This window comes from Ixodes scapularis, unplaced genomic scaffold (genome assembly GCF_016920785.2).
Source record: "Ixodes scapularis isolate PalLabHiFi unplaced genomic scaffold, ASM1692078v2 ptg000972l_1__unscaffolded, whole genome shotgun sequence".
Taxonomy (NCBI): Eukaryota; Metazoa; Arthropoda; class Arachnida; order Ixodida; family Ixodidae; genus Ixodes; species Ixodes scapularis.
In genome coordinates this window covers 953,244-979,019 of record NW_024610076.1, presented here as the reverse complement: position 1 = coordinate 979,019, position 25,776 = coordinate 953,244, and the positions used below count along the sequence as shown (strand labels likewise).

The 25,776-nt window shown below is 46.7% G+C and overlaps 1 protein-coding gene across 1 annotated transcript; it reads right to left on the bottom strand.

The window, feature by feature from the left end:
* Positions 1 to 2,735: 2,735 nt before the first annotated feature.
* Positions 2,736 to 3,721, bottom strand: LOC120841575 (protein ALP1-like). Its single transcript, XM_040212487.3, has 2 exons — positions 3,161 to 3,721; positions 2,736 to 3,087 (listed from the first exon to the last, which is right to left on the bottom strand). Exons 1-2 carry the CDS (start codon positions 3,613 to 3,615, stop codon positions 2,736 to 2,738), a joined length of 807 nt encoding a protein of 268 aa, XP_040068421.3. The 5' UTR covers positions 3,616 to 3,721.
* Between the last annotated feature and the right edge of the window lie 22,055 nt (positions 3,722 to 25,776).

Genomic DNA, 25,776 nt, shown 5'->3' with positions numbered 1-25,776 from the left:
GCTAGCTCGAGAAGCATTCGGGTTGTGACCCGTTTCCAATCGCTGCAACGACGACAACAGCCGAGCCATAGCAATGTCTGGAACTCAGCGCGTGTCCTGCGCTTTGCCAACCCTAGCGCGTGGCTATGATCAACACTGGCGGCATATAATCGGCTCCAGATCACGTGGCCGCTTGTTCTGGCTGCGAGTTGAGGGGGTGAACGCTGCTCGTTTTTCTTAAATTTATTTCTGGGACTTCTATTGCGTGCGGTGAAAAACGAACGCGTGTTTCATAGGTCATTAACGTTAGGGATCCGTTTTAAGCGGTATTTGTGCACAGTACAAAAATTGTTGCACAGCTCCTTTAAGCACCAGGTGCTCCGTCGTCTCGTTGGCCTGCCCGCAGAGTGTGCACGTCCTCTCCTGTCCCTCCGTGAACCTGACTCTCCACACCCGGGTCCGTAAAGGTGTATTCACACGGCGGACAAATTTCGGGAACGGTGTCCGCGGACCTGTTAAATATGCGTATCACGTGGCTTCGACGTCACAACGGACAAGTCCGCGGACTTGGGCACGTCCGAGGACATACGAATTAATACTGCATGGTTGGCGTGAACCAAGGCGAGAACTGCGAGTCCGAGCTCGTACCTTTCTCGTTGCCTTCGCTGCACGAGATATCTGTTCAGGATTGGTATTTCCCAACGCTCTCACCTCGCGCCGAGAGCCTTGGTGGTGCTTCGCTGCGGTCCAAGCTACAAGAAAACTTCCACGCAACGCACGTGACGGTCGATTCCAATCCCGCCAGCGTCTGATGAACCTGGCATTGAAGACGACAACGATGAAGGATCTCAGCGATGAAGCGACGCTGTCCTTAATCACACTCGTAGAAGAGTTTCCACAGCTTTGGTGCCTTTAAAACGACCAGTACCGCAACAACGGTATAAAATCAGGGCTCTAGAAACAAATTGTCATTGAAATGGAACGGCGCTACTCCCGGTATGGGCCTTACACGGAGAGTGGGTTCATTGAAGGCGGACTAATTAGTGTCGATTCCGTGTTGTATCTGACCGCTTATTGTTGTCTAATACTTTAGAGGGAGTGAGGGGCTTTTTTTAAAAAATAAGCGACGCATCTTCAGACGGGAGAAGGAAAAAATTATGAAGACGAAGAGCGGCCAAGCTGCGGAGTACACGTACAACGGTAGATGGAGGTTCTACCACAGTCTCCTGTTCTTGGATCGGAGCAAACCTGTCCTTTCCCGGGAGTGCAACGAATGTTACCAACACAAGGATCCCAGTGGAGTGAGTAACGTTTGGCGGGTTCGTTTAACTTGATTTTTTCGGCATTCGTTTAACTTGATTTTTTATACCCATCGAGCGAAACGTTGACGAGCGTTCGTTTATGGAGGTCACTGAATCCTATTAGCTTGGCTGACGTTCGAGTTCTGGCTTTGCTCTACACGCTTCAGCAATTTGTTTTGTTCGGGCTTCAGCATTTTGTTTCGTTCACTCGTGTTAATCACGGTTTCTTGAAGTGCTGGTAGTCTCTGGATGAAGCTGCGAGACACTATCTTCGGATTTGACAACCGGCGGCCCGCGGGCCGGGTCCTGGCCGTAATGCAGTTTCATTCAAATTTATTGAGTAAACTTGTTTTTTATTAAATTGTGCAAGTGAAATTGCCAACCGCCGGTGAGCCTTCGATGGGTCCGACCTGCTGCGTTTTTATAAAAAACAACTCTCGCTTCTTCCACGATACTACGGTTGTGACATCTACTCTTGGTCACGTAACCCATCGCCCGTCCTTCCTTCACTACTAAAACTATCTCTCTTTCTCTCTCTATATTTCTCTCTCTTTTTATCTCTCCCTCATTGCTCTGAACAGTAAATGGCAGGCACTTGCGATATTCTGCCGTGCAAGCGGGGGCGTTACATACAGTTCCTCTACAGTAATGCATTCGTATTTCTTTTACCTTTCCAGATGGACAGTGAGACAGAATTGGCGTCTGTTATGACCGAGATGAAGGAACCTGTCCTTGGCACACCTTCCACACACACACCGCGCGGAACAACGAGTCCCAGTGTGGAAGCGTCTGGCACTCCTGTGAAGCGCTCAAAGTGCGATGACGAAAAAAAAAAAGAAACAGATGACTGCTCCATCTCTGGGTGGAAGGAGCGCACGGTTGCTTTCACTAAAACTGCGGAAAGTTTTGCAACTGAAAAAAAATTGCGACAGCGCTGATAATTTCGGAAGAGTAGTGGCGGGCCTCATGAGAAACCTAAACGTAACCAATTTTATTGGGTGTCAGATAGAGGTATTGGAACTAGTCAAGCGTTACCTAGACCGACAGCAATAATAAATGTAATTCAAATAACCCAATTTAAACTAAAAAATGTTAATCCAAAATTAGCATTCCGCACTCATAAGTAAAGGGAATACTTGAAAACAAACAAATGCTTGTATCCTTTGCCTTTTGTACTTATTCCATTCGGACCTGGTGGCTGTTTTTGTTAAACTGGGGCGGGTGTGTTAGATTGCGAACCAATATTATAGCATGACGAAATAAAAAATAAGAAAACATTAAAGATTCTTTCAAGTTTATTTACATAAAATTGAACAATTAGAGCATAACACAAAACGTTTTTGGTGGTCAAAGTGCCAGCACATGCATGAACGGTTGTTAAGTAAAGGAAGTAGCAATATACAGCTCATGAAATGGTATATTTGCTACTGCACTTGTCTGAACATGCAGATAAGGTTACATTTTGTTATTTATCCGCAGATTAAGGCCCGCCTGTTCCCTCTGCCACGCGACGGCGCCGTCGTCATTAAAGTATCTCAGTAGACGCTCACGCACATCTAGAGCTCTTGCCCCGGAGCGCCCTTTGCAACTTCGTAGCCCGAAGTAGATTGCCCTTTTTCGCTGGTGGTCCTCCCTCGACGCTTCAAGAAGCACAGGTGCAGCTCGCAAATAGTTGTGCAGCACACACGCCGCCTTGATGAATGAGGTGACCCTTCCTGGTTCGGCATCGATGGTCGTGTGCAAAAACCTAAAACGGTTTGCCAGAATGCCAAACGCATTTTCTGCTACCCGTCTGGCTCGGCTTAATCTGAAATAAAAAATAAAAAAATAAAACGATAAGAAATACGGTGTTTAGAAATGGCATGATGTAGGCAATACACCTGTAGTTAAATATAACCTTTTCTTCATCCAAATTTGTACCAGTGTACGGCTTCATTAAGTTTACAGACAAGGGGAAGGCGTCGTCTCCCACGATGACGGGTGGGACGCCGACCGGTCCAGGTCCTGAGATCGGCAGCCCGGCTGTTCCGTTCTCGATGGCATTCCGCAGTGGTGTCGTCCTCCAAATGCCTCCATCTCCATCAGACCCAGGTGCGCCAACATCAATGTACAAAAACCTGCTGTCTGCGTCCACAAGAGCAAAAAGCACGATACTGAAGGTCTTCTTGTAATTAAAATAAACAGATCCAGAGTTCGGAGGTTTGATAATTGTGACATGTTTTCCGTCCAGCGCTCCAATGCATTGCGGAAACTGCCATCTTTCGTAAAAGTTCTTCATTACTGCAAGCCACTCATCTTTCGTCCGCGGGGACACCAGATATTTTGGTCCCAGCATTTTGTAAATGGCGTCACAAGTTTCAACGAGGAACCCGTTGACGGCGCTGTGGCTAATGCGGAACTGCCTGCTTAAGGAATGTTGACTTTCGCCTGAAAATTCGCAAGAAAACAAAAAAACACGGCTAAGTCGAGCGTAGCTCTCAAATATGCTGAAACAAGGACAAAAGTCAGAAGAATAACCACACACCTGAAGCAAGAAACCGCAACGTCAGTTGAAGTTTGTCTTTGGCTGGAATGGCTGGACGCATTTCAGTGTCGAGTTTTTGGATGCACGATGCAATTGACGAGAGAATGTCAGCAAACTGGTTGGAGTCAACGCGCAGCAAGCGGCGGTACTCCACGGGGTCGCTCTCCAGAAGTTCTTGATAGAGTAGATTCTGTATACCGAGTTCCTTCTTGGACATCCATGTCTTAATCCATGGTTTTTTTGCGTCGGTATTAGGTGCTTCCGCGACTTCCTCATCCGCCATCATGAGGGCACAAGCCACAACTACTCGTGAAGCCTTGTTGGCCTCCATGTTCGAATCGAAAACAATTTCCCGTCGTTTTCTTTCTTTTTCTTTTCGGCTCCTCTTTTCACTAAGCGCAGGAATCCTCGAGCATCTTCCACAGCTGTAGCTCGTGCGTACTAATCGTACTGGAAAATGAGCAAAGGCCTATCCGTGCACGAGAACCGTGAGAGGCATATAAAAAAAAAAAAGAAAAAGAAAACCGCTCGTGCAACGAAGTCTACCACGAGCACTTTCACGCAATCGGTTCCCAGGCTTGTCCGAGGACCACAGCGGACTCGAAAAAAGGCAGAATTGGATCGCTTTCAATACTCCTATAATCATGGTCCGGCAGGTCCGCGGACATATTCTGTGACGTTCGCCCACGTGATACGCAAGATATATCAGGTCCGAGGACACGTTTTTCAGGTCCGTGGACATGTCCCTTGGTTTTGCCTGCTGTTTTCGCAAGAAGAATGGCCGATTTTATACCCCGGAAAAGGTGACGTCACGCCTTTCGTAGGAACTTGTCCGCGGGCGAAGTCCTTCGTGTGAATACACCTTAATGTACCCATGCGGGCCTCTGCGAGGAGTCCACTGCCTGTCGAGTTGTCGCACCAGGGCTCTTTCCTTATGGCCTCCTTCTCTGCGTAGTACATCGCGAGGTACGGCTTCGCAGCCGCTCCCGCTCTCCATCTCTCCGTCTCCACTGCTCGGATGCCCTCTCTGATTGCCGCTGGGTCCACCTTGTTCTCGCCCGTTGACCCCAGATCGATTGGTTCGAACTCATAGCGGTCCCGTAGACTTCTTAGCCATAGTGTGGCTTAAAATCATGGTCGCCATAGTAGCCATAGTGTTGGTTAAAATAGTGGTTCCCAGTTATCTGAAACTTTAACTGAAATCTCAGGAAACGCTATTCCGAAATCCAGAAATGCTTAAAGAGTTCGCGACAGAGCAAAGCAATATGACATGACCTTCCTAACATCGAATCAAATGCTGAGGAAGTCGCACTTTTGAATCATGACGATCGGCACTTGCGTTTGCTCTGCATACGAACCAAAATGGCGGCGCCCACAACAATATCGGAGAACGAAATGACGATACTCTAAGCGCAGCTCATTTACCGCTCATTCACACTGGAAGCGGATCCGCGTTCGCAAAGCGGTTGCGAACGCGGTTGTATAAAGATCCAGTACAATTGCACGCGCACTCGATGACGTCGAGTGCGCGTGCAGTTGTACTGGACCTTTGTACAACCGCGTTCGCAACCGCTTTGCGAACGCGGATCCGCTTCCAGTGTGAATGAGCGGTTAGTGGCTCGATTTTCTACTTTTTTTTCAGCCAGTCTCAGCTGATACGCTGTTTTGTCAAGCCGGCCCAGAGAAAACGGTCACCGAGACACCGAGATTGAACGCTTCTATTTCACGCTTTAAATGTTTCCAATATTGTGACGTTGGGGTCTGCTGATTGGTCGACGCTGTGTCGCACCTTTAGTTTACGCTCAAACCGGGGGGGGGGGGGGGGGGGGGGGGGGGGGATATTTGGCGCTGGCGGCGGTCTTTGCTCCGTCCATTGTCCAAACTCTCCCAATATAGGCCCTGCGGGTGGCGCACTGTGTGAGTGATGGAGGGAGGGGTGGTGGCGGGGGGTGGGTACCCTTTTCCCCGGAGTCTCACAACTGAGGTAATGCAGTAACGTTGACAGGAGCCTTTCTTGCAAACGTGTATACTTCGGACCAACTTTTCCTGGCAATGAAGCCAAAGCTATCGGTACCGTGCGCTGGCGCACATTAAAGGGGTACTCCGGCGATTTTTTGAGCTACCTCAACTAACTATATTTTCTGACTCCCCGGCCTTTACCCTTTCCGGTATGCTATTTAGTATCGCGAAATTCATAATAGTTATTGTGAAATCGGCAAATGAAAATGATGCAAAAACCAACATTCAAATATTCCCGCACTTTTCAGTGCCGTGACGTCAGTGGTGGGCAGCCTTGCCAGTCGAGCAAGCAGTCTAAAAAATAGAATATGCCAATCATTAGTTCCGTGGTGGAGCGCGGGGACTGGAGCGAGCTTCCAAAGCATTCATTTGACACCATGAAACTGCTTCGAATCAGTTGGGAACAAATTCTACAGTCCAAAAAGTGAACCCCTGCCTTCCACTGACGTCACTTTTTCATTGTTGCCAGTAGAGACTTTCAGTTTGAAAAACACGGTGAGAACCAAAACTGTAAATTCAATAACTTCGTGCAAAAAAATTATTTTGACCTAATATTTGGGATACTATTTTAGCGATGTTGTTTGGTGAGTTCAGCAAAATTTCAAGCAAATCGGGGACCATGAAGAAATCGCCGGAGTACCCCTTTAAGCGCCGGTTACAGCTGTGGTCGTGCGGTCTTACTTCTTCAGAAATGCAAGAAAAATTTATCTGCGGGTGAAGTTGGTTCATTTTATTTTCCTTCGTCAGTAACAGAAAACGACGCTACTCCTTCCAACAACGTTCGAGGACGGTCAGCTCGACTGGATGAATGAATGGCCTAAAATTAGGGCTACAGTTCCCGCGGTAGCGTGCGCCACGTAGCATCCAAAAGCTCTCCATACAGGGGGGTAAAGGTGGGTGAGGAGGAGTGGCAAATCCCGCGCGCCGACATCCTGGGTCCCGAGTGAAAGATCGCGAAAGAGAGCGACAGAACACGAGAGAAAGAAACCAATGCTGCCAGCTAAAGGACGACAGTCGCAATGGTAATCGCGAAGACTGAAAACTCTCAGCAATATAAACAGTGATAATTTAACGTTGCAAACTAAATTCTGAGCCATTCTAAGGTTTATAAAAAGCAGCATACTCGTTACGCTGCATTAACTTCCCTTCTGTCGAAATCTCGAAAATCTGGTAGCTGCGCGGTTTCGTATTTCCGGGCGCGGCTACCCGCGCCCAGAAATGCGAAACTAAACCAGATAACCGGCTTCGGTTATCTGGTTTAGTTCAGTGTTGACGGGAGGCCGTACATCTGCGTGCTATGCAAAAAGAAAGCTTCGAAAGGAACGCGAATATCTTTGCACCGTTAAGTTCGTGGATTGTTGAAGTTTATGACACTGCTCTGATGATATAATTGTGAAATCGAAGGCAGTTGGTAACCATGTGGGACCCTGAGGGTCTGCCTGCATACTCCGCCGCTTGCGGCAGCCAGAATGCATGGGAAAATGGCGGACCTTTTCCTCTAGAGTTAGTATGTATGATCTCTATGTCTCCATACCACCACCTATTTTGTTTTTCTTCTACTAGGCAAGACTTGGTTTATAATTACTTACAGCGCGACTGGGACAAGGACAGACAGAGGAGAAACACAGAAACACAGGACAAGCGTTTCTCCTCTGTCTGTCCTTGTCCCAGTCGCGCTGTAAGTAATTATGAACTCTTACCAACTCGCCCAATTGTCCATTTTGCAAGACTTGGTTTGGCTAAAGGGTGCGCCACCCTTACTGTCTCCAAAATGCCCCGCCGTGTTCACTGGTGGCGCTGGCGTTTCCAGAAATGTCCACTGACACGTTTGTTCGCATTTTTTTACCGTGCATTGGTGAGTTGATTCCTTCTGAGAGTTAATTTTTAAATCAAAGCATATTAAGCTTAAATGTCAAATTTGTGTGCTTCCCTTTTCAAGTTGTGAGATATATCGTGAAATTATGCTTTAACGTCTGGCCGGCGATTCTCGTCAAATCCTTTTTCTTGCTTTCCGTTTGTTGTCATCAATGTTTCTACAAATTTACGCAGGATAGAAATTGCAATCCGGCATCCAGACTCATTAAGCCGTTTCATTTGTGCTTCAAAGCTTCTCCCTTCTGTGTGGTCACAGGATTTGAAGAGGGGTGTCCTCAGAATAGCTTTCCACTACTTCTCTATTTATTTGCTTAAAATGAGCAGAGTCGCATTATAATATGTTTTGGCTTTCGGCTTACATCAAGCATGTATTATTGTTGCTGAAGTCATGCTTCAGGTTTAAAAAGTGGTAAGTAAGATTAGATGATATCTCGTGTGTGCACTTTAGACCTTGGGCAACGAATGTGGAACAAATGGTATTGATTTGTTGCGCTAGAGTGTTGCACACCTCCGTTGTCAGGTGAATTCTAAAGGAGGTCGAGCTATAGTCACCAACATATATAAAGATACGTGAGACCTGGCTTACCTGGCCGGTGGACAGGCTCCTGGCCATGTCTCGGTAGCATTTAGAGAAAAACAAATTCTCATAATATATCTGCAACATATCGCCCAGTGTGAAATGCTGGGCAGGAACAACTTTGCGGCGTAGGTCGTCTGCTATCGTGACCTGAACATCGCGACCTTCACTAGTTCCTCTGCGCGGTACTAGTGGCGTCCTTTGACGCGTGGTGTCTAGCAGGTTAAATCCAAACTATGCCAAAGTTGAAGAGCAATAGATTTTGCATTTTCTCGCTTCAAAGCTTGTATGCAGTTAAAATTATTTTCAATGACTAATCTTGCCTTTTTGAGGTATGCGGCTCTGGGTGCCGCTACAAATCCCCCTTCTTTATTTGAAAAGAGGAAGTTGTAGTTCTAGTTAAAATGGTCTACAATAGAGGAAAGTTTCATCTTTCGTTCATATCTAGGTCCAGTTTTCGGCAGAACTTTTACTCAGTCCTCCATGCCCAAGGGTCTGTCAACTTTTGGAGATTTAGATTCGATGTCTTGTACATTGGTCAGCATGACGACGCCATGTATTTTAGGAGATGTGCGGTATTGAGGAACTCCCTCTAGAACTTCAAAATGGTGGACACTTGGGCTAGTTGGTGGTTGCTATACATAATTAAACAGCGCACAAGGAGAGGGACAGAAAAGGAAGACAGAACAGGCAAGCGCTGACTCGCAACTGACGATTTACTATGAAAAGGAGAAGGAAGAAAACTACACACATGAACATATATCGGAAAAGAGAAAGATGTGAAAAAGCTAATAAATTAAATAAAATTACACCTAAAATAATTATAGCTGAAAAGGAAAACAAAATAAAATGAAAATCAATCTCTCAAAGTCCTAGGCATGTCCAGTGCCGGCACTCCGAAGCCTTGTCCATACACCTATTTGTGCGCAGCTGCCCCCATAAACTCATACTCGCTGTCTTGTAGTGTTAATGATGGCTGGCTCACACATTTGGATTCGAGCTTTCTTATCCAAAAGGCTTCCACTATTTCTCTTGTTGTTTTTGCTTTATGGGAAGCTAGAACAGTTGTTGCACAAAAATCTGGATCACATCCACAGGTTCTGCAGTGGATGGCTAGGTGGCTTCCAGTGGTGGTTTGAAGAGACTGTTTATGTTCCCTCAAGCGGTCGTTGAGGCAACGCCCAGTCTGTCCGACATAGGTTTTCCCGCAGGACAGAGGAAGATGGTAAACCACTTGTAGAATGCAAGACACAAAGTGCACCTTGTGGTTTTTCATGCGGCAAGCCCTGCTGCCATTGTTCTTGTCCACAAGCGTGCAAATTCTACCCAGTTTGTTTGGGGCTGAAAACACCATGGGCACGTTGTATCTATTGGCAACATTTTTTAAGTTGTGCGACGTCTTGTGGATGTATGGTATAACTAGTGGTCGGATATTGGTAAGGTCTTTGCTCTTTTTTCTTTTGGTCGATCCTTTACAGGTTTGTATCAGAGTGCCCGCAACTTCACTTAACATGGCTGATGGAAAGCCGGATCTTGAGAGTTTGTTTACTTGAGTGCTGAAACTCTGTTCGATGGTGTGGTGACAGGATTTTTTCAAAGCTGAATACATGCACGAACTGGCTATCCCTCTTTTTATTAATTTTGAATGGGCAGATTGGTAATTAAGAATTTCTTTTTTGGAGCGAGGTAGGTAGGACCAACAAATGTGGTGATCTGAGATTTTTATAGATAGGTCCAGGAACTGCAGCACATTTAGAATAGGTTGTTCATACGTAAAACTCAGACCTTTACCGCTTCTGGAGAAAACACTCAGGATTGTATCTATTAAGTCTTCTGTTTGTTCTTCTTGGAGGATAATAAGAAAGTCATCAACGTACCTGAAGACTTTTATAATAGACATAGTGCTCAAAAGCGGTGCGAGGATCATGTCTACGCCTCCCAGAAAGATGTCGCTTAAGATGGGAGCAACACATGACCCAATGCACACTCCAGACCGCTGTAGGTATGAAGAATTTTGCCATTTTACAAACAAGGCTTTCAGATAAAAGTCTAGTAGCTCCATGAAGCTTTCCGTTGAAGTACCACTCGAATTCTGAAACTTGATTTCTCCTGATTGTTCAATAGTTGATTTGACTGAAGCCAGGAGAGCATCCTGTGGAATGGAGTAATACAGGTCCACCACGTCTACGCTGAAGGCTCCTCTCTTCTGATTGGTATCACTCTTCAAAAAATCAATTACCTCCTCGGAGTTGTGTATGAGGAACGGGTCAACTATGTTGAGGCTAGAGAGGTGAGTCTGGAGATAGAGGGCGATCTGTTTCTGCCAAGTACCCCTTTCTGATACAATGGCCCTGAAGGGACATGCATCTTTGTGGGTTTTTGCACTAAAAAATATATACTATGTCTACAGTACTATGCCTGTAGACATAGTACTGAAAAAGATCAAGGAAAGAGCATATGCCACCTGTCAAAAGCTAAGTCTCAATCAGCTGGCGGTAAAAATAAAGAAAGCTGAGGGCTTGCACCTGGATATATTTTTTAGTGCAAAAACCCACAAAGATGCATGTCCCTTCAGGGCCATTGTATCAGAAAGGGGTACTTGGCAGAAACAGATCGCCCTCTATCTCCAGACTCACCTCTCTAGCCTCAACATAGTTGACCCGTTCCTCATACACAACTCCGAGGAGGTAATTGATTTTTTGAAGAGTGACACCAATCAGAAGAGAGGAGCCTTCAGCGTAGACGTGGTGGACCTGTATTACTCCATTCCACAGGATGCTCTCCTGGCTTCAGTCAAATCAACTATTGAACAATCAGGAGAAATCAAGTTTCAGAATTCGAGTGGTACTTCAACGGAAAGCTTCATGGAGCTACTAGACTTTTATCTGAAAGCCTTGTTTGTAAAATGGCAAGATTCTTCATACCTACAGCGGTCTGGAGTGTGCATTGGGTCATGTGTTGCTCCCATCTTAAGCGACATCTTTCTGGGAGGCGTAGACATGATCCTCGCACCGCTTTTGAGCACTATGTCTATTATAAAAGTCTTCAGGTACGTTGATGACTTTCTTATTATCCTCCAAGAAGAACAAACAGAAGACTTAATAGATACAATCCTGAGTGTTTTCTCCAGAAGCGGTGAAGGTCTGAGCTTTACGTATGAACAACCTATTCTAAATGTGCTGCAGTTCCTGGACCTATCTATAAAAATCTCAGATCACCACATTTGTTGGTCCTACCTACCTCGCTCCAAAAAAGAAATTCTTAATTACCAATCTGCCAATTCAAAATTAATAAAAAGAGGGATAGCCAGTTCGTGCATGTATTCAGCTTTGAAAAAATCCTGTCACCACACCATCGAACAGAGTTTCAGCACTCAAGTAAACAAACTCTCAAGATCCGGCTTTCCATCAGCCATGTTAAGTGAAGTTGCGGGCACTCTGATACAAACCTGTAAAGGATCGACCAAAAGAAAAAAGAGCAAAGACCTTACCAATATCCGACCACTAGTTATACCATACATCCACAAGACGTCGCACAACTTTAAAAATGTTGCCAATAGATACAACGTGCCCATGGTGTTTTCAGCCCCAAACAAACTGGGTAGAATTTGCACGCTTGTGGACAAGAACAATGGCAGCAGGGCTTGCTGCATGAAAAACCACAAGGTGCACTTTGTGTCTTGCATTCTACAAGTGGTTTACCATCTTCCTCTGTCCTGCGGGAAAACCTATGTCGGACAGACTGGGCGTTGCCTCAACGACCGCTTGAGGGAACATAAACAGTCTCTTCAAACCACCACTGGAAGCCACCTAGCCATCCACTGCAGAACCTGTGGATGTGATCCAGATTTTTGTGCAACAACTGTTCTAGCTTCCCATAAAGAAAAAACAACAAGAGAAATAGTGGAAGCCTTTTGGATAAGAAAGCTCGAATCCATATGTGTGAGCCAGCCATCATTAACACTACAAGACAGCGAGTATGAGTTTATGGGGGCAGCTGCGCACAAATAGGTGTATGGTCAAGGCTTCGGAGTGCCGGAACTGGACATGCCTAGGACTTTGAGAGATTGATTTTCATTTTATTTTGTTTTCCTTTTCAGCTATAATTATTTTAGGTGTAATTTTATTTAATTTATTAGCTTTTTCACATCTTTCTCTTTTCCGATATATGTTCATGTGTGTAGTTTTCTTCCTTCTCCTTTTCATAGTAAATCGTCAGTTGCGAGTCAGCGCTTGCCTCTTCTGTCTTCCTTTTCTGTCCCTCTCCTTGTGCGCTGTTTAATTATGTATATCCCTCTAGAACCCTAATTATGTCAGCTGTACGAGAGGCATCGCCCAACAGAGTGAAGGACCCGACTTCCATTTCTTTGTTTGGGGAACGTAGGATTTTCAAATGAGTTGCGTAAGTCCTCGGATAAATTCTGGCATTTGACTCGCTGTATGCAAAAAGTACAGATATCTGTAGCCAGAGGTCGTGGGGTTGGGGATGTCGCAGCCGGCGAGAACGCTCGGGCGTAATAAGTAAAATCAGACTTGTCGCCCCATCTCCAACAAGGAGAATCTTGCAAATAATATTCACATGCCGCAGATATGGTGTTAACTATTCCAAGATAGCACTGACGTCTTAAAGCACCAGATTATAACTGCCCACTATTAGCGGCGAGATGTTTTGGTGGCGCCCTCCTATGGTTCCCCTTTGTGACGTCATTACCTTGCGAACAACAAGTTCGATGGTGTTTGTAAATAGCATGGTGGAAGCCTGAAATCATTGCGCTCTCAAAGCAACACTGCCAACACCGTCGAAATTAAAGCTCTTTCATTCCTCTTATTTCCGTCGATGATATACCCTTTCCGACGTCATAGTCAGCTTTTGGGCCAATCATGGAAGGCCGACCACAGCGACGCTCTCGGTCGCGCACGTCGCCAATAACCACCTTACCGGGATCCCTGTGTTCTTCAGCGCGAGAATACTGGCGCCAGTACATGTTTGACGAAGACAACGTGTTTTCGATTAGCGCGTGCCCTCGCGTCAGGCTCCTTCCATTCGATTCCAACCGTCGACTTGGTAAGTCCGTATGCCGTCGCTCTCCTCAGCTCAGGCGCGTCCATCTAAGTGGGATGCGGGCTTTGAACCTCTAAGGCCACAGTGTGGGAAGACGGCAGAGAGCTGCCGTGGCTGAGTATAGGAGATATTTTTTATCGCGTAAGTGATTATCATGATTTCTTTAGGCAGTGTCTATTCTGCCGGCAGCCGGCAGAATAATTTTCCCGAAATTCTACCGGCAGTCACCTCCGGCGCGTGTATCAGTGGGGAGGTCGTTAACATAGCCCCCCCCCCCCTCCTTTAGCGGCGACAGTCTGCGGCTGCTCATTAGAAATATATTGACCTATTTGGCCCACCAGTACCACTTCATCGCGGCGGCGGCGTGCCGGCCGGCCAAAGCCCCGCTGTCCTCCATTCACCCCCAAAAAGGAAGTGTTTCGTCAACAACATTCGTGTTTTTTTTTGTGTGTGTTCTTTTTTCAGTGTTAATTCTAAAAGAGAGATGTCGTAAATATCACCTAATATCTCAACAAAAAACAAAATTCCGAAGAAACAAAAATTGCCTCGCGGGATTGAACTAAGATCTTGCTGTTTATGAGGCGCACATATTACCCACTGAGCTAATCCACAGCTTAGAATAGGCGTGTTTACAATCCGTTTTATACGAGACCCAATGGGCGACTACTGCCGGCACTTTTCCCCCCGCGGTTGTGCCGGCTGCCGGCAGAATAGACACTTCCATTTCTTTACCCTCCTGTATGGGAACATTCGATAGATGCCACGCGTGAGCGCGATGTTCACAGCGCATATTTAAAACCATTTCGCACCTTTAGATTGCCGAGGAAGGTAGCATTAATTATGTAGAATTCACGCTGTGGGAGCTCACCACCAGTTGACTCAGAAGTCACAGACTCAGCTATCGCGGCCAGTGAATAGCCCGTATTGGACTTGGCAGTGCACCATCTAAAGGGCTCTCCACACAGGACACGATTAGGTTGACATTTGCCAAGCAGGAGCGTAGGTTGTTCCTCCGCTTTCGGTACGCTTTGGAACGATCCTTGCTGATGGGAAAAGCGGGCGTACGCTTGCATTTTTGGCAGGTGCTGAGGACCTGTAGTGCCAGGACGCAGCGACTCTTACCCTCCGCTGGCTGTCAGTCATAGCCATGGTTAAAGCCCCGGCTGATGTTATACCTCCTGAGCTCCCAGAATATTAGAAAGGGGGCCGAAACAATGTCGAAGGTGCGGACGAATGCCGTACTAGCCTCGCGCTCGGCAGCGTAGATGGCGTCCTCGCCGAAGCCAAGCACGCGCGCAAAATGAAAGGCATTTTTTTAAATTTTTATATCGGACATAATAGTTTGGTCGTCCTTGGCAAACATAGTGTCCCGAGTGGAGAGACCTTAACTCTGAGCCTTCAATTATTTCGGGTTCAAAAATGCTTAACTAACAGACAACAAAGCAGAAAGGGGATTTTGATTGACTTTCCACAAAGCAAATCCGTGAGAGATTTCCACTTGCAGCCATAGCTACATGCTTTGCGGGTAAGTGCGTGCTGATACCGAACGGTCCCGAGACTGAATCGGCACCGTCAGAAACAGTGCCCATTGAAGGCGATCAGTTCCATTATTCAAGTTTTGATTTGATGGCCACGTGTAAATATATTCACTGCACTTTTCCAGCGCTTACCATTCGGGCAAATATGCCCAGTCACTTGGCTGTGGCCGCATGCGCGGTTTCAGGTATTCAGTAGGAAAGAGCTACTGCGCGTGATTAGAACACGCTTCACAAACCAGTAGGCATAAAGCCCCTCTACCATAGAAAAAGTGACGCCAGTCATTGTTGTAGAAATGCTCGAGGCCCGTGCCAAGCGCCACATCTGGAAAATTCATTGCGTCTGAAATCTAGCTCATTGCTGGGCTGTGCCGCCATGATCTTCCCAAGGGCTGCACGTTGCACGTGCCTCGTGCATAGACGAACATCGGGCTACTTTTTAAACATAAAGGGGCTTCAAGTAGGCAGTGCTGGAAGCGCTCAGACGGCAATTTATAGGATGGCCCTCTATATATACCAGCTGGAGGACAAATCAGTCAGGTTATCTTTAGAGGATCACCTAGCCGCCCTAAGAAATTTTCCAGTGAATACACCCAAGGAGAGAGTACATCCACGAGTCATGCCATCAATCGGTGCATCTGCTTGCTAGGTGGACGTATTGGCTTACGGTGACATGGGTTTGGTTGTATCGTCTCGGTCGATGTATTTTCTCGGTGGGTGCTGTTTTATAGAACGGTGAACAGCAGAACGTCGTCATCTGCGTGAAAACATGTTGGTTTTACGATCATTAAATGAAATCAAAATATGACAATTCTGCACGAGTTTGTGAATTAGAGAAGAAAACTCCTCTCAAAAGGCTCTGTCTAGAACATGTCACTAGGATAGTAAAAGTTTCGCCAATAATACTTCAATACGGGATATTCTTTGGACCCAAATTAGAGGTCGCAGTTTAAAGCGCATGCTCAGTGCGAGCTCATATTAATATGCTGCAAACTCTGACAATCTTGATTATGCGAAATGCACGTTGCAAAATAATTGGGAATCTCACCCTCAGCACGCGCTCAGCGATCGCGCACACAACTACGTCCACCAGTGAATGCTGCCGGTATTCTCTTGTGGACATAGCTGTGTGCGCGACTCTTGAGCACATACTGAAGGCGAGCTTCCACAGTTCTTTTGCAGTGTGCATTGCGCAGCATCAAAATTGTCGATATAGCTGCCTACTAATGTGAGCTCGTTCTGAGCATGCACTCTAAACATAACCCTAATTATGGCGTCTAGTCAATACCCTTCCTAGACGATCAACGTTACTAGATTACCTCAGTTGCGGAGCTCCCGCGGAAGGGGGTACCCCCCTCACTCACTTCAATCCGCCTGCCGTCGTACGAAGCGCCATCTAAATTTTCGTCTCATAACTGTGCGTTCCATAGAGCTGGATAAAGCAGAGCTGAAGCGCCTACTAGACGCCGTGCTTCGAAACTTACGTACCCCATAGAATACATTGCAGTTACCAAAGCAGCCGCCCGGCGCGTCAAGTGACGCCAGGCGAGCCGTGGTGAGTGACGGAGGTACTGCTAGTGCATGCAGCGTCTATGAGCAGTTCCGTAACTGAGCTAATCTAATAACGTTGTACACAATTGCAGGCAAGGCCACTGGCCGCCGCCATTTTTTTTTACCTTGCTGAAAAGACCGAGCATCAGAATTAATTGGGGGGCTAGTTGGTTGAACATCTAGACGGTGGTTTTGAAAGCGCAAAAGACTGAGAAGCAGTCTTTTGCAGCAGTGACTTTATTTTTATCTTTCTTTTCTTCCTTTTCTTTTGTTCACTTCCACTTTGTCGTTGTCTAGATGCTCTATTAAATTTGACAGTTGTAAGTGAGCGCTCTGTCCTGTCCCCTCCTTCTCTTCTCAGTCTTTTGCGCTTTCAAAACCACCGTCTAAAGACCGAGCAATTGCAAGCATGCCAAAGCTATATTCATCCGCACGCTGCACGTGCTTGCATGCCTGGGGCACCAGTCGGGGAGCCATGCTTGAAATCGTCTAGAGACGATAGCAAGCAAGACCACTGGCCGTCGCCGTGCCTTTGCTCGTGCGGACAAGTCCGGGTGATTTCAAGCCTGCCAAAGCTATGTTCACTCGCAAGCTGCACGTGCTTGTACTCATCGGCACTAAAGTCACTGGAACCTGGGAAAGTAGCGCCATTGCCTTCCCTACCTGCGAGTCGGACACAAACGGGTAATAACATACAGACGACCCAAGCCTAGCAAGGCGATTGGCTAATCGGTCTACGTTGCCATTTAAAATCGCCATCTGGGTCCATTTAAATCTTCGAAGCTTCCAGAGGGTCGTTCTAAACCAGTCGCACCAAGATTACCATGAAGCATCATCGTACTGGAGGCGTTCCTCGCCAATGTAAGAGTCTTTGGCACTCTGTATGCAGTCAACTTATTATTCATGCCCATCTCCATGGATCTCTTACAATTATATTGTTCTTCTTGCGTATCTAAATACAGTAAACTTATTTTTCAGTGCCTCCGAGCACCGACACAGCATCTGGTGGTGGTACGACGGTGTACGCTTGTTTCACCGGTGTTTGGTTTGCATAATCTCGGTATACAAAAAACCACTACATAAAGCTACCCGTCACCAGCGGATCTAGATCGGCTGACCAAGAACGGAGGGGTCAAGGAGAAATTGCTCATTTCACGGACCAAGATGGCGACCACACGGGGAGCTTGGCGTTACTTTCCCAGGATACAGTGACTTTAATCGGCACCAGTCGGGGCACCATGCTTGCCATTGTCTGTAAGTTACTGGTCACAAACCTTCGGCCAAAGTTTTGGTACCGGGTCAAATTCGGCTGCAGGGTGCGCCACTGTTACGGATAGTGCATTTTCGTTGGCCATCCCACTCTCATTGAACCACCCTAAAATTGCAATGACATTTAGATCAAATTAAAAAGAAATATGTACATTATTTTTTTAAGCCTGTAGTTGATCACTTTATGCACGCAGTGGTTAATCTTTGTTGACCTTGAACATCTAAACCTAGAAATAAACATTATTTTATTGCCGTTTCGAACAACAGTGATTCAACAAGAGAAAAAAAGCCAGGCACTTGAGCGTACGAGTTCACGGCGCCTCTACTTCATGGCGCTTCTCGCAGGGATTAAGTTTGACGGCAACTGCTTTATTGAGAATTCAATTTAGGGCAAGAAAATGTCTTTAGTTTGACATTATTTTAGAAAACGCTGCAAAAAAAGTTGTTTACTCAGCGTACTAAATGTACAGAATGGAAGACGCTTTCATTCACGAGAAACGCTATCGCGTTTCTCGTGAAACGCGAGAAACGCCTTATGGGAGTCAGAGTTGCGCGTCTGTTTCCCACGTGCCGCAGCGCCGCTATTCGCCGAGATCCGATCACGTGAGAAGCAGATTTAAATGTCGTGCCGGAAAGTAGACGTTGCAAGCGCCCCGGTTACTTTACCCTGCTTTTGAGCGCGCCGCGCACCTTGAACGGGCGGCGCCGCTATTCGCCGAATTTAGACACGTGAGAAGATTCCGCAAACCGTGCAGGAAAGCCGGCGCTACGAGTATGAACGCGCAACTCTGGCTCCCGTAGGGAGCCTATACAGGAACCCTAACTGCAATGACGTGTCACCGCCATCTATTGGTGGCTTGTTCAAAGTGGGTTCGAAATTCCGCCAACACTTTCTTGATGCAAGAGGCCCAGAGACGCTGGCTTGATTTACGGAATTTCGCCCCATTTTCGACGCTAGTGCCGTGCGTGGTCGCGTCTATTTTTCGTGTGCCGCAGCGTCGCTATTCGCCGTGATCCGATCACGTGAGAAGCAGACTCAAATTTCGTGCAGGGGAGTAGACGTTGCAAGCGCCCCGGCGTACGTTACCCTGCTTTGAGCGCGCCGCGCACCTCGAACGCGCGGCGCCGCTATTCGCCGAATTCCTACTCTGTTTCATACTTAGTGTGCAACGTTGTCAAAGATACTGGCGCGAGCATTGGGTTTGATCTGGTTCAACATTTACACGCGTTCTCGAGCAAACAAAACCATAGATGAAGCCACGCGCTCGCGCTAGTAGCCTCGACAGCGTAGCACACTAAGTATGAAACAGAGTATAGTCACGTGAGGAGAAGATTCTGCAAACCGTGCAGGAAAGCCGGCACTACGTGTATGAACGCGCAACTCTGGCTCCCGTAGGGAGCCTATACAGGAACCCTAACTGCTAATGACGTGTCACCGCCATCTATTGGTGGCTTGTTCAAAGTAGGTTCGAAATTCCGCCAACGCTTTCTTGATGCACGAGGCCCAGAAACGCTGGCTTGATTTACGGCATTTAGCCCCCTTTTCGACGCTAGTGCCGTGCGTGGTAGTGTATAGAGCTCTTCCACAGCATTAAGGAGGCGTTTCGTTGTCAGTATTGTGTTGAAGGACTCTGGTTCATGTTAGTATACTGAATAACGTAAAGAATATAAAAAACTGCCTAAAGCATGGCGTAAACGCAAATATGTTGTGTGCGTCATATTTGTAAATAAAATAAAATTAGATTCTACACCTTCGGCAGACAATGACCAGCGACACCAAGACCGAACAGATGACAACGGCCTCGGAGGATGGGTAAGCACTTGCGATTTATTACATTTTCCAACCGCGTTCTTTTCTCTTTTTTGTAGCTGCTCAAACTAAATAAATTTTCAGAATATCCAAGCTTTACTCTCGCCCGCACGCTACTTATAGTTTCTAAATTTAAATTGCCTGTTAAGAAAGCGGCAGATGAATGGTATGCAGAAACCAACATACAAATGTTTTTTTTTTTCTCTCTAATCGTTTAACGTCAACATCTTATTTAACTGGCAAGTCAAGCACAGTGTCTAAATGAAAATATTTTGCAAGTTTGCTTGTTTGTTCTCCAAAGCATGTCAACTAACGCGTTTGAGGCATTTTCGACGTCACGCAAAAATCGGTTTCTCAGCGTATCGTGCTGCGTATTTGTACAAAGGTGCGAAAAGGTGCTCGAAGTTTACACTGGAAAAAATAAGATGTGGACGTACCTCGTTCACAAGAAAAAGGCAGGCACATTCATTCGACCAACGCGATAAAATGCGAGAGCTTTACAAGAACGTCGCTAATAAAAACATCTATACAAGGAAATGGTTTGGTAATGAAAGGGCTGTTAGATGCCGTGCACACATCCAAAACGACGTTTACGACGGCCTCTAGGACGACGTCGAGGACGGAGTCTAGGGCGTCGTCTAGGACGACGTCGAGGACGGAGTCTGGGGCTTCGTCTAGGACGACGTCGAGGACGGAGTCTGGGGCTTCGTCTAGGACGACCTTTAGGACGCTCTCAGGACGACGTGAAGAGCTTCGGCGAGGACAACCCCCAGGAGTACCTCAAGAACGACGTCCAGGACGGTATATAGGGCGACGTCGAGGACACCGGGCTAGTGGACATCAAGACCGACTTCTGGACGACCTCAAGTAGGCGGACTTGAGGTTGTCCGGGAGGTCGGTCCTGATGTCCACTAGGACAGTATCCCCTATGTCGCCCTAAATACCGTCCTCAACGTCGTCCTGACAAATTTGGCCAATCATTGGCCTATGGCTGGCAATGGTCCTTTGGCCTGTGGCCAGGCACTGTTCAGCCATTGGCGGACGTTAGGCCTTTGTCTGGCTGTTGGCCAATGGCCACTGGTCATAGGCCATCGGTCAACCATTGGCCGATGAATGGCCACTCTTTGGTCATTGGCCAAAATGCAATTGCCAGCCATTGACCAATTCTTGGCTAAAATCCGTGCTGCATGGGCGACCTCTAGGGCGACCCGTGTCATGACCTTTAGGACGACCGCTAAGACGACGTCTAGGACGACCCTAAAGAGGAACTGTAGAATAACGTCGAGGACAACATCAAGGACATTAGGTTACATCAGCCTCAGCGACCGAGGCTTATCAGCCTACGCGACCGGGGTAATGCAAACAAAGCTGACGCAACCGGCGCTCACGTGACCTTGATTACGTGACCTTGAGCTTCAGCCACGGGTGTTACGATCATTATAGGTCATAACCTTGAGAACATGACCATCGGGACATAACATTGAAGTCGAAAACTTGAACTTGAGCGTGCTAGGCCCAATTTGTCCTTTTTTTGTTTGTCAACAAACTCAGTGACGCTATCTATTAGGTAGCCCAGGCACACTTACGGTTCGCGTACATTTTCAAATTTTGACTTCTAACCTATTCATAAAAAGCTTAAAAAAAGTTTGCAAGTGATGTAAGTGGTCATTTCCAGAAGATGGCGTGCATATTTGACTTCACAAATACCGCGAAACCCGCCGTATAGTTCAGAACCGGAAGTGGTTGGGGCACTTATCTTGATGACTTTTTGCTAGATAGTGTTCGCCCATCGCCGCTTATGCGCAGAAATGTGGCCAGGGTCGGCCATATTTTGGTAGTGTCATATTATCACTAGCAATATTAGTAACATGGTGGACTGCGCTGTGGCGGCAGGCAGCCATAAGAATAGCCGCGGGTCTAGTACACTGTACCGTGGGTGATATTTCGTGCCTGATAAAATCGCTCGACGAAGCAGATATTTGAAACTCGTTGAATGCCACAGAGGAAGGTCGGCTATACCGTCATGTTGTACGGCGCGCTGTTCAAATCGCCCCGATCGCTAAAACGCACGAACTTACCATAGGCAAGTATTCAAATTATTTTGGGGCTATCCTGGCGCGCAGGAATACGTTGGGTGAAAAATACTTATTCTTTCCGACGGTTTCAACGTGGTCGCTCCACGACTCTTCAGCTGCGGGTGGAAAATGTGTACCCTATCTTACGGGTGGTAGATTGTGCCACCACACTACTATGGTGTGGCTAGAGATAACATAACTCTACCAACATTGTGGCCGACCGTGGCCGCATTCGCGGAGCGGGCAAGCGAGATCCAGCAGATAGTCATAGAGACTAGTGTGTTGGGGACTATTTGCGCACTGGCGCCACCAATTTAAACTCACACGAGAGCGAGAGAATAAAGCTACCGCTTTAAAAAAAAATCAAAACGGAAACCTGTACTGGGCAACCTACAAGGACACTTCGCAGACGATGCACGCGTAGTGAGAAGTGCTGCCTACGGATGGCGTACGCCGTGTCGAGGGAGCGCCGGTCGATCCGCGTTATGATTACACTTGAGAAGATGGAGTGGCTTTAGACTGAACGATTTACCGTCTTGGTGGAGACATGTTGTTTAACAAGAATATTACAAAAAGCAAACAGAACTCGAATTTCTTATTTATTTTGACATTCACCTGGAGAATTGCCTATTAAATGTTTCATCTACGTTCCAAGCAGCGCTTTTATGGTGGGCTTTGTTCATCTTCTTTTTATAAACCAGAAGTTCCCTGGGATGTGAATGACTGGAGCACTGCCTGGTAGTGTTAGTAAAAAAAAAAGTTTTTATAGATTTTTTGCTAAATTACCGTGGCACAAGGAGCACACTGCCAGTGAAGTGATGTGATTGAATCTAGCCATTTTGGAGTAGCTTGTGGAGCAGCCAAAAGTAAATTTGGAGCAGTAAGGAGTAATTTTGGAGCATAAACAGTCATGCCATTCTCATCCAGACTGATTCGAATATCATTTTAAGATTTACGTGTTGATGTCCACTTCGCCTTATTGCTTTTGTGCAACAGCATGGCAAGTTTCTTTTCCTAGCTAGCAGTTTATTTGCATTTAGAAGAACAATGCACGGTAACACGATGCTGAGGAATGAAGTGCAATGCGAAATAGTGTTCATAATTTATTTTAGGTACCAAATTAAACTCAGACCATATACTGCATTGTAAAAAGAGAAAGTATATAAGCGAGCTGGTTAGGAAGCCTCATAATTTAATCCCTGAGACGAGGGGTTAATACCCCTGTCAGACGTGGCAATTTAGTGCACTTCAACCAAGTTCACTGCGCCTTTAGCGTTATTTCTGTAGTGTTTCACACGGCTTCTTCTAGAGGAACGCACTTGGCTTCGAGTAAGTTTGACGAACTCACTTAACTCGATCGACTGCGTGGCATTGATAGCAGTGTTTTAACAGTAAACCATAACAGCACAGAAACCAAAAAAGGTGGAGTAAATTTTATATTATAAAAAATAAGAAATTCGTGAAAGAGAAGACAGAAAATAGTGGCATTGCAAAAAAAAAAGATATATATATATATATGTATATATATATATATATATATATATATTTATATATACTGGGGTGGACTTGGAATTGAGGCTGATCGGTACCAAGATTAGCGCCCCAATAAATTGATTAAAGACGACGAAAAAGTCAGTCATTCCAAGGCTATCTTGGTTAGCAGAAAAGAATGTAGCCTATTTTTGTTTCAGCCTGTAACTATTCGAGAAAACCCGATAATTGTGATCTAATTAGGCATTGTCAGGGCCTTCTCGTAGACTTCTGTTGTACGGAGCGGAATGCCGAAGTTGGATATGCTTCTTTCTTTATTTTGGCTTCCAAATGTTCGATAAGTCTCTCCCACTCGGCGTAAAAATCGTTCACTAATGTAAAGTTGCCTTAGAGCGCAGCTCCCAGGCGCCCATTTCCGGGTTAAACGGCGCTGGCATCGGCGTAACCGCGCGTTGCATTATGGAATGTTTCCCAAAATGACGTCACACGTGACATCACGTGTATCGTCACGTGTGACGTCATTAGGATAAAATTTGTCCGCGAAACTTTGTGGAAAAATGTTCGCTAAGTTTGGCGGAAAATTTTCCCACTACATTGAGCAGTAAAATATTGCCCTCGTGACCTCACGTGACGTTACATGTGGAATTTCACGTAATGTGTCATGTAAAGTCGCACAAAATTTAGCGGGAAATTTAGCGAAAATTTTCCTCTAAATGGGAGGGGAGCAGGAGAGGAGCATGGGAGGGTACGGAGGGGGAGCGGCTGCATGCCCTCCCCTTCGCACCCTCCCCTCCTCATCCTCAAGAGCTGCGCTCCAATTCGGCATTACAGAGCATTATAAACGTCTAATTTTTTAACGTATCTATATTAAAGGGTATCGGTGGCCGAGTGGGCTAGAGCACAACAGATCGGAGTACGTGGAGAGAAAGCTCGCGCTGCGGAGCCCAGTGATCCTGAGCTCAATCCTCGGTCCTGCCCGAAGAACACACTTCCGATGAAGTGACTCCGGGGAGCACACTACGCTCACTCTGGTAGACCGAACGTGTAATCTCGATATTAGTGTTCAAGGAATAAAAATAATACAAGAAGCTAACGCTGCGTAAAATTAGTATTATTTCGATAGGAGTAGTTTCAGATGCGCACTTGATTTCTGTTGGCAGAAAAGTAGTGCATTGTAGAAAAACAAGCCGCGAATCTAGTTTTTATAGTTGGCCCCTTCGCAACCGCCTCGATGGCTCTTAGGCGAGAGCGCTGGTCTACGGATCCCCATGTGGCGGGTTCGAATCCCGGCCGAGGTGCCCGCAATCTGAAGGAGGCTTATTTCGGAGGAGGCACCATGTTTTCGAGCATTGGGTTGCACGTTAAGAGATCCCCAGGGCCGGTTTGCTCATCTTGCGGCTGCGGACGCGGCCGCGGCCAGGAGGGATTTTTACGTCACGTGACCAGCTCCATGGGGACAAGGAAGTACCTAGCGTCCCTGCCTAATGGCGGAGAGATCCGCATCGCTTCAAGCACAAAAGCCTAATTTCGCTTGCAGAAACTGATTGGAGGGACTTTACACTGGAATCTAATTGACCGCCCCTTTATACTGTAGGAGCGGCAGGTAAAGTTACGGCGAGGGAGGGCAAATAGGAGCCAAAATGAAGAAAAAACCACACGAGATAAAAGCGGTAGCAGTATTTTATATACCTCCGCCGGCGCCGCGCCTCGCGCCTTCTGTTGTGGTCGGGAGGTTAAAGCGCTGCGGCGTGAAAGTTCCGGGTTCAAATCACGCTAAGGACTTCTTTTTTTTTTGTATTTTGCGCGTGTCTTACTTTTGAACTGTGATCCTTTTTTGGAAATCATCCACTTGCACTACTGCGCCTTACACGCTTTTACTGTTAGTCCTACCTGTTCAATCGAAACACCGGGAAGAAGAAAAAAAAGATCAACGCCAGTTCACGCGCTAATGCAGTAGTGCAAATGGATGATTTCCAAAAAAGGATCACAGTTCAAAAGTAAGACACGCGCAAAATACAAAAAAAAAAAAAAAAGAAGTTCCTAGAGCGATTTGAACCCGGAACTTTCACGCCGCGACGACAAGTACCGGCGCTTAAACCCCTCGATCACAACAGAAGGCGCGAAGCGCGGCGCCGGCGGAGGTATATAAAAATACCGCTACCGCTTTTATCTCGTGTGGTTTTTTCTTTATTTTGGCTCCTATTTGCCTTCCCTGGCCGTAACTTTACCTGCCGCTCCTACAGTATAAAGGGGCGGTCAATTAGATTCCAGTTGAAAGTCCCTCCAATTAGTTTCTGCGAGCGAAATTAGGCTTTTGTGCTTGAAGCGATGCGGATCTCTCCGCCATTAGGCAGGGACGCTAGGTACTTCCTTGTCCCCATGGAGCTGGTCACGTGACGTAAAAATCCCTCCTGGCCGCGGCCGCGTCCGCAGCTGCAAGATGAGCAAACCGGCCCAGGTGGTCCAAATTAACCCTCAGTCCTCCTCTGGGGCCTGCCAGATGTCCGTCTTTGGTTTGGCACATGAAATTTGCAAATTTGACTTTGGCCCCTTCGCGACGGCCAGCGACCCCAAGGAGGCACCTGCAAGAATTCACCAGGATTCTGAAGGTGGTAGGAAAGACGCGAAAGGCTTGCTTGAAATGGAACTCGGCCAAACGGGGCAGGATGTCTTCGAACCACCGTTCGTTCCTCCCGAAAGTCCAACGTT